This window comes from Tamandua tetradactyla, chromosome 2, assembly GCF_023851605.1.
Source record: "Tamandua tetradactyla isolate mTamTet1 chromosome 2, mTamTet1.pri, whole genome shotgun sequence".
NCBI classification, from domain to species: Eukaryota; Metazoa; Chordata; class Mammalia; order Pilosa; family Myrmecophagidae; genus Tamandua; species Tamandua tetradactyla.
The window spans coordinates 55,463,035-55,476,522 of record NC_135328.1 but is presented as its reverse complement, the minus strand read 5'-3'; the positions used below and the strand labels follow the sequence as shown (position 1 = coordinate 55,476,522).

General features: G+C 35.4%; 1 protein-coding gene across 1 annotated transcript in view; it reads left to right on the top strand.

Moving 5' to 3' along the window:
- The window catches only part of SETX (senataxin), a 124,795-nt gene that overhangs the window by 43,843 nt on the left and 67,464 nt on the right, over positions 1 to 13,488 (top strand). The window contains 4 exon segments of the mRNA XM_077147312.1: positions 5,507 to 5,680; positions 9,033 to 9,265; positions 10,428 to 10,595; positions 11,237 to 11,393. Of these exon segments, the coding sequence (XP_077003427.1) occupies positions 5,507 to 5,680; positions 9,033 to 9,265; positions 10,428 to 10,595; positions 11,237 to 11,393 (732 nt within the window).

Genomic DNA, 13,488 nt, shown 5'->3' with positions numbered 1-13,488 from the left:
CATAGGCTCAGTAGGCGGTTTGAATTTAAAGTGCTTGCATTGCAGAAAAGGCACAGGGAGTTTTCCTTCAGGAAGAAGGAAAGTTCTGCAAAATACAGGTCATTCATGCTATTCCCCTTCCCTAACCCTTCATCCCCACATCTCCACAGGTGCTAGGGTTTTGTTTTTCAGTATTTCAGTCTTTTTTTTTTTTTCCATTGTTAGAAATTCAGCCATTTAAATTTTATATTCTTTACCATTTTGTTTCTCATCCAGACTTTTCATATGGAAAGGTTGTGTGCATGAGGGACAAAAGCATTTTTACAGAAAAACGGTTTTATACCATTTAACATGAAAGACAGATTGTGTTCAGGAATTAAGATGAAATCCTGAATTTGCAAAAAATTTCAAAATAGATTTGTATAACCTCCTACCCGTTGGTCCTTATTGTTTATCCAGTGAGCAGCCTAGAAAAGATGAATGTCTTATTGGGAGATAGCTGCATTTAATAATCAATCTTTCTTACTAAGTTGAGTGTTCTAGGAGAAAGGTGCAGGGGGAAGAGTCAGGCTCTCAGTCCATTGTTGCAAACTGCAACTAATCCAAAAAATAAAGCCAGTAAGCCAACAGTAGTAGTTGTATCTATAGGCTTTATCACAATCAGGTTTGATTTTCTTTAATTTTGGCAGAAATGTTTCATAGGTGGTGATTTATTCTTTCATCAGGAGGCGCGTGATGTCTAGTTTCTCTTTTTGTGATATTCACAGCTGTTGAGCTTAATGTCTAGAATCATTAATTCATTAAAAGATGCAAAATAGGAATATTTTAATTTGTTCATTTCTTCAGTACTTTTATAAAGAGAAATTTCTCCAAATCTTCTATTTGGTTATTTAGTAGTGTAGTTTATAAAGATTTGAAAATGTTTGACTCTTGATCAGTTTTCCAAAGTGACAGAGGTGACCAATGATGTTTTCTTTTTTTTTAAATATCAGTGTGAACACATGGATTTAAATATATCTGTGTTTCAATCCATCACAATTGACTCCTTCAGATTAGCTTCTCAGGGCCCTACTTGTCTTTGAGAACATTCTTGCTGTCTTGTATGATGGGATGTTCAGGTTCATCCTATGTGCAGGAGTACCTTGCAGGTATTGCCTGTTTGGTTCCAGACCACCACAATAAAGCAAGTCACAGGAATTTTTTGTTTCCTAGTACATACAAAAGTTATGTTTACAGTATATTGTAGTCTATTAAGCGTGCAAGAGCATTGTCTAAAAAAATCCGTGTACATATCTTAATCAAAATGTGATAGAGATATGGAATGAACACATGCTGTTGGAAAAATAATGGGATAGACTTGCTCAGTGCAGGGTTGCCACAAACCTTCGATTTGCAAAATACACAATGTGTGAATCACAATAAAGCGAAGTGCAATAAAACAAGGTATGCCTGTATTTTCCTATCCTGTATCTGAACTTGCAATATTCTAAGAAGCTTTGGTGGTTATTTTAAGGCTAATCTGGGCACACTGTATGCTGTTTAACAAGTAATTCACCTAAGCATTGAGATTACCAGGAAGGCTGAGAGAAAAAGATGCCTGTACAGACCTCACTAAAGAAAGTTTGTTTATAGACTTAAAGGGGAAAAGCATCATTTGGGATAAAAAGGGAACATGTCATAATGATAACACATTCAGTTCAATAGAAGATAATGACAATTCTGAATGTATATATACCTGATTATTGCTTCCATGGGACCGGAGCATGAAGGATATTAAGGAATGACAAGAGAGACAGATGGGATCAGGGGGGTCTGAAGATTAGTGACAACAGACTTACAGACAACTTTATTCTTAACTAGTTCCTGCTTATATACTGCAGGGTTTATGTGTAAAAAGCATGCGTGTATTTCATGAGAAAGCAGAGTGCTTACTTTTCGGTGTTTACTCCGTACATACTAAAGATAGCCATAAAGAACTTGGGGTTAAGAAAAAGCAAACATTCTCTCACTCCCAGACTGTTCTCCATTAAGCAGATAACAATCTCCACAGTTTACTGCGGAGTTACCACTCTGAGGCCAGTTGCTCCCAATAAATTCCGCAGGTCTTAACCCTTGCTCCTACACCTGATAAAAAATATAAAGAAAAAAACTGATACAAGTGTAGTATACTTTACATATATGTTTATAACTTTTCAACAAAACATTAAATTTTTGAAGCATTTGAATAAATAAAGGTAAAATTAAAAAACATCTCTAAAATGAAACACAGTAGAAATAAGTGAATCTAATTACTTACCAAGTTGAACAGTACCCTGTTTGTGCAACCTTAGTGGAATGTATTCTAAGAACAAGAAGAACTGCAAAATGTATTTACCAGGGTTGTTGTTGGTAGTAGGACTGATTTAGTAATCTTAAAATATTTTGTTTAATGTCTATGAAATAGAGGAAATATTTAAATAAATATTAAATGAATTGATATTGTTAGGACAGTTTTCTCATGTTGGGAATTTATGAATGGGGTAAGGTAAGGAAGAACCCAGTAGTGTTAGATTTGAATTGGAAGAATTAACTTTTCATTTTGAAATAATTTCAGACATTAGAAAAGTGTTGCAAAATTAGTGCAGCATGTTCTATACAACCTTCACCCACCTTCCTCAAAAGTTAACATCTTATGTAGCTATAACACAATGATCAAAACCAGGAATTAACATTGTTACAATACTGTGAACTGAGTCCTTATTCAAATTTCACTAACATCCTTTTTCTGCTGTGAGATCTAATCCAGGATCATAAATCACATTTAGTCATGTTTTCTTAGTCTCCTCCAATCCGGCGTAGTTCCTCAGTGTTTCTTTGTCTTTCATGAACGTAAGGCCTTTAAAAAGAGTACTGGCTTTTTGTTTTGCAGTATGTTGCTTGACGTGGGTTTCTTTGATGTTTCCTTCTGAATAAATTTGGGTTTTGTATTTTTGGTAGGAATAACATAGAAGTGATGTATTTTTCTCAGTGTATTGTACAAGAGGTACATGATACTGATGTGTTTCACTACAGGTGAATGTTAAACCTTGATCATTTGATTAACGTGGTCTTTATCATGTTTCTCTACTATGATAAAGTTAATAGTGTTTCCTTTGTAATTAATATCCTGTCTTTTATATCTTTTCTTCATTTCTTCTTGTTTCTTGTCACTTTTGAATTTTTTGTTCAAAGTAGATTTTACATCCCAAAATGTATGATTGAGTATATTTAATTCATTTTAGGGTGTTGTTTACTTCATTGTGGTTGTTTTTTTTTTAGGCGGAATTGCCATCATGTATATTGAGTCTTCTTTTCTAATTTTTAAAATAATATTTCTATGTAGATTTATTAATATTTTTCTGTTTACTTTTGAGATAATGTTTTGGCCTATAAGGTTACCAGTTCCGTGGCACCCTTTAATATCAGTGTATCAGAGTCAGCTATTCTAGTGAATTTGTGTGTTTGTTCAGGTTTGAGGGTCTTGCTGGACCCTACGTTTTCTTCTTTTGCTTCTATTCCCTACACCACCCAGTTATAAAAAGACACTTGTTTCTTCTTTGGCTTTTTTCTCTCCTAGAAACTTTATGTTTCAAAGACTACCATTTCAGATCACTGTCCTTTAAATCCCTTCCCTGTATGGTATGCTTTGATCTTTCTGAGACTCATCTCATGGTGGTTTTAGGCTAGTTGTTAGTTATTTCTTTTATTCTCTTGTTTTTCTTGGCCCGTCTTTGCTCACCTCAAGCCTTGAAGTGGGTTGGAGTATAAATCAGAAGTGCCAAAGTTCACTTGCTTGGATTTGGTGTTTATTTTGCTGCTTTCAGAAATGTTGACGTTTAGACATTCTCTGTCTTCAAATATGCTGAAGACATGTTTTTTTTTAAATTATTAATTTAAAAAAATTTAACAACAAATGAACAAAAACATTCTTAACATATGATCATTCTGTTCTACATAGTTATCAGTAATTCACAATATCATCACATAGTTGCATATTCATCATGATGATCATTTCTTAGAACATTTGCATCAATTCAGAAAAAGAAATAAAATTAGACAACAGAAAAAGAAGTAAAACAAAAACAGAAAAAAAAAAGATTATACATACCATACCCCTTACCCCTCCCTTTCATTGATCACTAGCATTTCAAACTAAATTTATTTTAACATTTAGGACATGGTTTTTATGTAGATCTACTTTTTCTTCTTGTTACTGTATATCAGTGGTTCTCAGTGGGGTAGATTCTGCTCTCTAGAGGATATTTGGCAATGTCTGGAGACGTTTTTTGTTGTCTCAACTGCAGAAGTACTACTGGCATGTAGTGGGTAGAGTTTAGGGATGCTATTAAACATCCTACAATGCACAGGACAGCCCATCACAACAAAGAATTATCTAGCCCAAAGTGTCAGTAGTGCTGAGGTTGTTGAAACTCTGCTTTATATTATTTTTGGAGGAAATTTTGTAAGCTGTGGACATAGGCAGCTGCCATTGTTTTCACCTACTTGGAATGCATGGTGTTTTTAATTGTCTTTTTAAAAATCAGCTTTATAGAAGTATAATTATAGATAAAGTAAAATGCACTCATTTTAATGCATAATTTAGAGTTTGACAAATATGTACAGTCATATAACCACCACTTCAATTAACATATGTAGAATATTTCCATCATAAAAAGTTTCCTGTACCTCTGCAGTTTATCATCTTCCCCATTCTTAGCCTTTTTCAATCAGGTGATCTGTTTTCTGTCAGTATAGTTTTGCTTGACTGTCACTTCTTACATAGTTCAAATGTCCCTAGGAGTATGAGCTGACGCTTTGGATTCCCATATTCTCCTGGATCTCAATCCAGTAGTTCTTCACTGTTGTATTAGCTCTTGGTTCTCAGCCTGGTAGTTCTTACTGTTCTTTTAGCTCTCTGAGCTTTCAGGTATTTCTTACAAGTTACATTTTAAAAACCTTTGTCTAGCTTTTTTGAGTTAGTGGTTCACTCCACCAAGTCTCAGTACTTAGTTTGATACATTGTTGCTGAATTTGACAGTTGGTACTGAACTTTTTTATTCCAGTGCTTGCTCTGTTTTCCCAGCCCCGTTTATTTATTCCCTATACTTCCTTCTCCTCTTGTTTTACATGCCACCAGTAGGTTCAGAACTTCTTAACATACTTGGATCTGTTACTGGATTTTCTCCTGAGATTTTAACTTCTGTAATTTTGAAAGTGGAGGGAAAAAAAGAGAATCTCTTGATTAAAAAATAAATAAACATTAAGAAAAGAAAATGTGTTAGCCATTCAACCTGTTTTTGCCTTTCAGCAATTTTAAGAAAAATTCTGTTATACTTTATGATCAGTATTTGAAATTTTTTGTTGATTTAGACTGCCTATTTAAAGTATATATAGTCCTTTAGTGCTATGTAGTTACTTGAACTTAATACAAGGGTTTAATTTCTTTATACCAAGTAATTAAAATATTTCTTTTAGAGTTAGATAATGCTGACTTCTTACTGTTTCATAGTTTATCTTAAGGAATGTGAATTGGCTAAGCAACTTCATCCAAAGGAAAATGATTTGGTGTTTTTGGTTCCTGAAAAACTAAATGGAGAGAAGAAAGATACAGAAGGAAACCACATACAAGACTACCATGAATATCACTGTGGTTATATTCATAAATTTCGACGCACTTCAGTCTGTAAGTAAATAAGGAGGCATTGGAAAAAAGTCTATCATGTAAATTAGAGTAAGCTTATGTATTAGGGTTCTCTAGGGAAGCAGAATCAACAGGAAATATCCGTAGTATAAAATATGTAAAAGTCTCTCATGTAACCATGGAAACATAGAGTCCAAAATCCGTAGAGCAGGCTGTGAAGCTGACAGTTCCGATGGAGGATCTGGATGAACTTCACAGGAGAGGCTCACTGGCCGAAGCAGGTAGAGAGCCTGTCTCTTGTGAATCCTCCTTAAAAGGCTTTCAGTGATTAGATTAAGCATCACTCATCACAGAAGACATTCCATTTGCCTGATTACAAAGGGAATCAGCTGTGGATGCAGCTGACATGATCATGATTTAATTCTATGATATGTCCTCATAGCAACAGACAAACGAGCACTTGCCCAACCAAACAAACAGGTACCACCACTTGGCCAAGTTGACTCATGAACCTAACCATGACAGCTTATCTCCTAATTTCCCTCCAAGTTGTGCTTTACTGATGATGTATTTGCTATGCATTTACCGGAAGTGAGTTTATGTTGGTTACTTGTTGTTCAGAGCCCTTTTTCTAGACTTTTTAGACTTTTGAAAAAGGCTCCATTATTTAGCCTTTGATTTAAAAGCTTTCTTTAGTTGTAGTCCTCTCCTCCTGGTATGTATTTTCATCTGTCATTGTGTTTGTTATAAAACAGTTTGAAAACCATAAATTTGTTACATGTTAAATCACATTCCTGCCTTGTTTTAGGGGCTAATTACTAATGAAAAGACCAAACATGTAATTCATTTTAAGGTATCTTGAGGGGTCTCCTGTTTCCATTGCTCCCATTGTAAAGTCTTGTCTCCCTAAGTAACATAATAATAAAATTAATGGTAGATTGAATTAATGAGCATTTCCTGGGTACCCATGGGCAATGTGCCTTGTCCTTCCTATGTACATTTTTAGTCTTCTCAAAAGCCCTAGAAGGAAGTAGAAAGTACTTATTTTCTGCTCCACTAGGAAACCATGGCTAAGGGATGTTAAATAATTTATCCAAGATCATCCTCAGTTGTAAAAATGACCAGTCCAGAATTGAAACCTACTTTTTAGTACATTCTTTTTTTTTTTGTATGGGCAGGTACTGGGGATCGAACCCAGGTCTCCAGTATGGCAGGCAAGAACTCTTGCCTGCTGAGCCACTGTGGCCCACCCGAAACCTACTTTTATTTGTCTTTAAAGTCCCTGTTTATTTTTATATGCCATGTTGCCTTCTTGACTTTTGCTACTTTCTTAGTCTCAGCTATGTGAAGAGAACATGATTTCAGTATTCCTTCCCTTTTACATCACATCTTAAAAATAGCGCACTTCATTGTAAGTGTTCTGTGATTATTAGTGTGATCAGGTTTTTTTGTGTAGAATGCATTTAAAGAATTGCAACAGGAATGTGTGTGGTTTAATCTGTGTTCTTGGTTTTTTAAAATGATCACATTTGCCAGATTTATGTTTCTATGACAGACTCCTTCCTTGAAATTCTCAGATATCCAATTGTTTATTTAATATCTCCATTTGGAGATCTGTTAGACTTTTCAAACCAACTAGTCCAAAACTGAACACTCAACTTTCCATCTGATACCTGTTCTTCCTTCTACATTTCCCCATCAGTGAGTGTGCCCTCCATTGTTCAGGCCAAAACATGCAGTATCATCCTTGATCAATTCTTTCTCTCACATTCTGTATCTAATTCATTAGCAAATTCTTTCTCTCACATTCTGTATCTAATTCATTAGCAAATCCTGCTGACTTTTTTTTGCAGTATGTACAAAATCTAATTCCCACCTCTACTACTGCATACTCATCTAAGCTACCATTGGCTTTTATCTAGATTACTACAGTAGGCTTACAAATTATCTTTTGGTTTCTGTACTTTTCCCACTATGGTTTATTCTTCATTTGGGGAGGGGCGGGCATGATTCTTTTTTTTTTTACATGGGCAGGCACCGGGAATTGAACCTGGGTCCTCGGGCATGGCAGGCAAGCATTCTTACCTGCTGAGCCACCGTGGCCCACCCTGATTCTTTTAATATATAGGTCAGAGCCTGTTTCTCTACACAAAACTGTCTATTCACTTGACTCAGAATAAAGTGTAGAATTATTCCCATGGTCTCTAGAGCACTATTAAATGTATCTCCATTTTACTCTCTGCTAGTACTCTTCTCCCTATTTTTCCTTTCAGCCATACTACCCTTTCCCCTATTCCTAAAATACTTTAGTCACATCCCTGCCTCATGGTTTTTGATGCTCCTGATTCTCTGCATTAACACTTTTCCCAGATATGAGCATGGCTTACTTAACTATTTCAAGAATCTGTTCAAATGTTATCACAGCATAAGGATCTTCTCTGTCCATCTGGTTTAGTTTGCTAGCTGCCAGAATGCGATATACCAGAAATGGAATGGCTTTTAAAAGGGGGAATTTAAGAAGTTGCCAGTTTACAGTTCTAAGGCCAAGAAAAAGTCCTAAGTAAAGCAAGTCTATAAAAATGTCCAAATTAAGACATCAACAAGAGGTTACCTTCACTCAAGAAAGGCCAATGAAGTTCAGGCTTTCTCAACTGGAAAGGCACGTGGCAAACATGGCGACGTCTTCTAGCTTCCTCTCCAGGCCTCTTGTTTCATGAGGCTCCCAAGGGACGTTCTCCTTCATCTCCAAAAGTTGCTGGCTGATGGACTCTATCTAGTTCTCTTGTCTCTGCTGTCTCGTCATTCTCCAGCTTTCTCCAAAGTGCTTCCTCTTTTAAAGGATTCCAGTAAAGTAATCAAGACCCACCTGATATAGGTGGAATCACATCTCCCTCTATTAAAAAATTAATACCCACAATTGGGTGAGTCACATCTCCATGGAGATAGCCTAATCAAGTTTCTAACGTATAGTACTGAATAAGGATTAAAAGAAAGGGTAGCTCCCACCCTTTCTTAATCAGTCCTTAATTGATAAGGATTAAAACATGGCTTTTCTAGGATACAAAAATCCTTTCAAACCAGCATACCGTCCCATCTACAATAATACTTTTTATACTCCCTTATCACTTACCTGTTTATTCTGCTTCCTTCATAGCCCTTATCACCATCCTTCATGTTTGTTTGGTTATCTGCCTGCTTCTGTTAGAAAATAAGCTTCTTAAGGTCAGGAACATTCCCTGGTTCTTAGGAGGCATTCAGTAAATATTTGTTAAATGAATTATTTAAATAATATGCAGAAAACCCTGTTATAAAATACTTAATTCTAAATACACTTTTAAACTGGACACAGTATTCTCTAGTAACTGGAATTACTTTTTCTTCTTCTTGATAATAGTACGTAATGGGAGATCTGAGTGTTCCCTTTCCATTCAGACTCAAGACAATTTGCCAGTTAATTTAAATGAACTTGTGAGATGTATTGTAATCAGTTCTCTGGTAACTACACAAAGGAAGTTGAAAGCCATGTCTTTGTTGAGTGGTCGGAACCAACTGGCTAGAGCTATTCTGAATCCAAATCCCATGGACTTCTGTACAAAAGATTTGCTAACTACAACGTCTGAAAGAATTGTGAGTAATGATTATATAATAACCAGGAAAGTCAGAAAATTTCATGTAGGCATGTTAAAACATTTTTATATTTATAGCTGTTAACCTCTTGCATGTCTACTAGAATGAAACATTCTCTCTGAAGTGCAGTGTGCAGTGGTTTTTAGTGCTTAGTTTTCTTTAGAGTGTGTTTGCTTTTAATACTACAAAATATAAAAAATAATAATTAGATTAGCTTACCCCAGAACAATGTGCAGTACAGTAAAGAATTGAAAGGATACGTGAAGAACAATGTCAAATGTTAGGTCAGCATCCTGCTTAAATGTTTAAGTGATTATAATTTAGAAGTAGGATAATGGAGTTAATTTTGCATTTGAATGATAAATGGAGAATTGACTAGTAATGCTGCAGATGTGAAGATGAAGTTGTCATTTTGTATCACATTGTATCACAGTACAAACTGTCTGTAACCCAGAGAAAGTCAAAGGAAACTAATTGTTTTGAATCACTACTATGTGCTAGAGCTGTCATGTGCGTTATTATCTTAATGAATTCTCACCATTTAAGTAATCTAAGAGTTAAGGGATGAAAAAAATCTGAGACTGAAATAAGCTAGATTGTAAAATGGAGGTTTATAAGTGAGATTTAGAGCATATCACTCCTTTGCACAAAGCTGTCCATCAGCTTTCCACCTAACTTGGAATAAAGTTCAGAGTTATTGCCATCCTCTCTAGAACCCTGTTAAATGTATCTCCGTTTTACTTTCTGAATCTTCTAGCGTTGTTTTCCCTACTTTTCCTTCCAGCCAGTTGTTTACGATGAAACCTCTAAACTGAGGTTTAGACATAGATCTGACCCCAGGGTCCTTGCTCTTTCACTATGTCTGGGAATGTAGTTTTGACAGTCTGAGGAAAGAATTAACTATAATGAAAAGAATAGGTAGAAGAAAATTAAATGCAGTTTAGGGTGACCTTCTTTGTAAGACTCACAAGCAAAAATACAGTTACAGTAATTAACTTTCTTTCCCATATTGAAAGTGGTTTTTAGATTAAAGATCAGTTTGAGGTCTTGCCTAACCATAACCAAAGCTTCTGGCTGATTATACAGATCAGAATTTTTTTTTATTATATTCCGTTCACATGCCACAACAGAAATACCATTCTCACTAATGCTTTTTATGTAGATTGACTACTTAAGAGATTTCAATGAAGACCAAAAGAAAGCAATAGAAACTGCCTATGCCATGGTAAAACACTCACCATCAGTTGCCAAAATCTGTCTGATTCATGGACCACCTGGAACAGGAAAATCAAAAACTATTGTTGGCCTACTATACCGCCTACTGACAGAGGTAGAGTATGAGAGAGGGCATGGCATCAGTGCTCTTAATTGGGTACATGGTTTTATTTTACTTTTCTTGAATTAACTGATATGTGTAATTAGTATTAAAGTACATTTTTATCTTCATTTTTGTATATATTTTTGATATTGTTATTGTATGGAACTGTGGCAAGGGAAGGGAGGGTTATAAGAAGTGAAAAGAGGGCGGGCCACGGTGGCTTAGCAGGTAAGAGTGCTTGCCTGCCATGCCCGAGGACCCGGGTTCAATTCCTGGTGCCTGCCCATGTATTAAAAAAAAAGAAGTGAAAAGAGCAGAAAACACTTTTTTGCTCAAAAACAGATCCTAAGAGCTAGAATAATCATTTTCTGGCTTCATTGTATGTCATGTCTAATGCCAGGAAGCAGTGTTGAATATATTCCTGGGCTGCATTTTGGTTTGATTAAGTATAGATTTAAAAATAGGTGGATGATAAGTGTGGCTCAGAGCAGTTATTACAAAATTTTATATGAGTAGTTTAATAGTGTAAAATTATAGATTCTTTTATTTATGATAACTTTTGAAAATACATGGAAGTAGAGAGAAACTTTAAACCTGCATAATAGAGCTCATCACATTTTTTTTTAATGGTATATGTGTGTGACAAATTGTAGAACCAGAGAAAAGGATATTCAGATGAAAACTCCAATGCCAAAATCAAACAAAACCGTGTCCTTGTGTGTGCACCTTCCAATGCAGCTGTTGATGAACTTATGAAAAAAATTATCCTCGAATTCAAAGAAAAATGTAAAGACAAGAAGAATCCTTTAGGTATGATTTTTTAGTGCATTTTTAATATATTTTATTTTTGTTTTCAGTGTTTAGTGTGGGCAGCTTTGAATGACACATAGCAAGCTGATCTTGGGATTAACTTGTCCCTGAGGCTGTGACACATATGTACTCATTGATTTATTTAGGAAATATTATTGAACATTTACACTGTGGTAGGTTCTCTGCTAGATACTAAGGTTTCAGCAGTGAACAAAAAAAAGCAGTGCCTTTTAGGAGACTATGGTCTAATGAGAGAAGTGGGTAGGTGTGGGGCAGTTATCTACAGAGTGATACATTCTATAGGGAGTAAAACAGGAATGGTAAGAGGGTGCCCTGATTCAATCATTCGAAGTTTACGGGAGGCTTTTGGAGGAATTGATGTGTAAGATGAAACCTGAACAGCAGTTAGGAGTTAGCCACAGAAAGAGGAAGAAGAGAACACTCTGGAGAGATGAATATAAATAAAAAGTAGAAGCAAGAGAACCTCAGATGTTTCAGTATAGCTAAAATATAATAAGCTCCATAAGGGTGGCAATGGTTTTGATTTGTTCATTGAGTATCCCCAATGCTATGGGTGGGGAAACTGAAGTATAGAGATGTTAAATGTACTATAAGTGTAAACAAAAATTATAGTAGAATTTATATAGTGGTGAAGAGCATTGCCATAGATGATTTAGGATATTTGAGTGAAGATGTTTAATAATTTGTTACCTTGGGTGGTATGTTTATGGCTTTGAGTTAGACTTTTCCAAGCTTGCATGTCATATCTTACCCACCAGGTACCTTTATGATGCCTTCTATCTGTTAGGATTCGATTTGACTGCTGATTATAGAGACTCCAAGTACAGTGGCTTAAATATGATATAAGTATATTTTTTTCTTACTCAAAAATCCAGAGGTAGGCAATCCAGGGCTGGTATGGTGACTATACTTTAGTCTTCAGAGACCCAGGCTCCTTCCATCTTGTTGCTCAATCCATGTATGGCCTCCATTCCTTTAGTGCACCTTATGGACAGAGCTGACTGCTCCAGCTCCAGTAATGTCCAGCAAGCATTAGGAAAAGACAAAGAAAGGGCAAAGGGGTATACTAGTTATCATTTAAGGGAGGTTCTTAGAAGCTGCCGGATATACTTCCACCTCTTAGCCAGAACTTACACAGCCACATCCAGCTAAGGGAGGCTGGGACATGTCAGATTTATTCTGGGGTATCACACCCATTTTTTCTTTTACTACATACGTATGTATTATCTACATAAAAAATTTGTTTGCCTTTTAAAACTTATAGTATATTGTTAGTCTGCAATTTGTTTTCCCACTCAATTAGGCCTAGGAGATTTAGGATTTTTACGAATAGCTCTTTTCATTCATATTAACTGCTATATGATATTTCATTTCATGCATGTACAATTTAGTCATTGTTTTGATGGAAATTTAGGTTCTTTCCAATTTTTTGTCATTTCAAACCATGTTGCAGTGGACATTCTTACACAGATGTATATCTCTCCAATGCAAGTAAAAAATGTCAATTGCAATGGATAAATGAATTGTTATGTATAATATATTGTATAACAGTTAAAAGGAATATGCTGAAGCACGATGTTCTTATTCATATCTTGTATATACATGCAGCTTTTTAGGGCAATGCTTTTCAAATTGTGGGTTAAGATTAATTAGTTGATTCTAAAATCAGTTTAGGGTGACCACAACCCAGTATACTTTAGAAAGATAAAATACAACAGAAAAGAATAGAAAAGACCAGAGTACGTTGCAGGTAGTAAAAGTAAGCATTGTTTTGTGAAACTGATTTCAGTTGTGAAGTATGAGTATACTGGGTTTCGATGTCAAGTGTACTTCATACTATAGGACAAGATCAAAAGAGGCTATAAAAACACAGGTATAATGTATACCTAGAAGTAAAATTGTTGGGTGAAAGGGTTTGCACCTCTTTAGTTTTCTAGATATTGCCAAATTATTCTCTAAAGTGTTTATACCAATATATGCTCCCAGGACCAGGGTAGAAGGTACTATTCTGTGCAGTGGTATCTCCTGTTTTAACTTGCCTTTCCAAGATTGAATGAGATTAAGTACTTTTCAG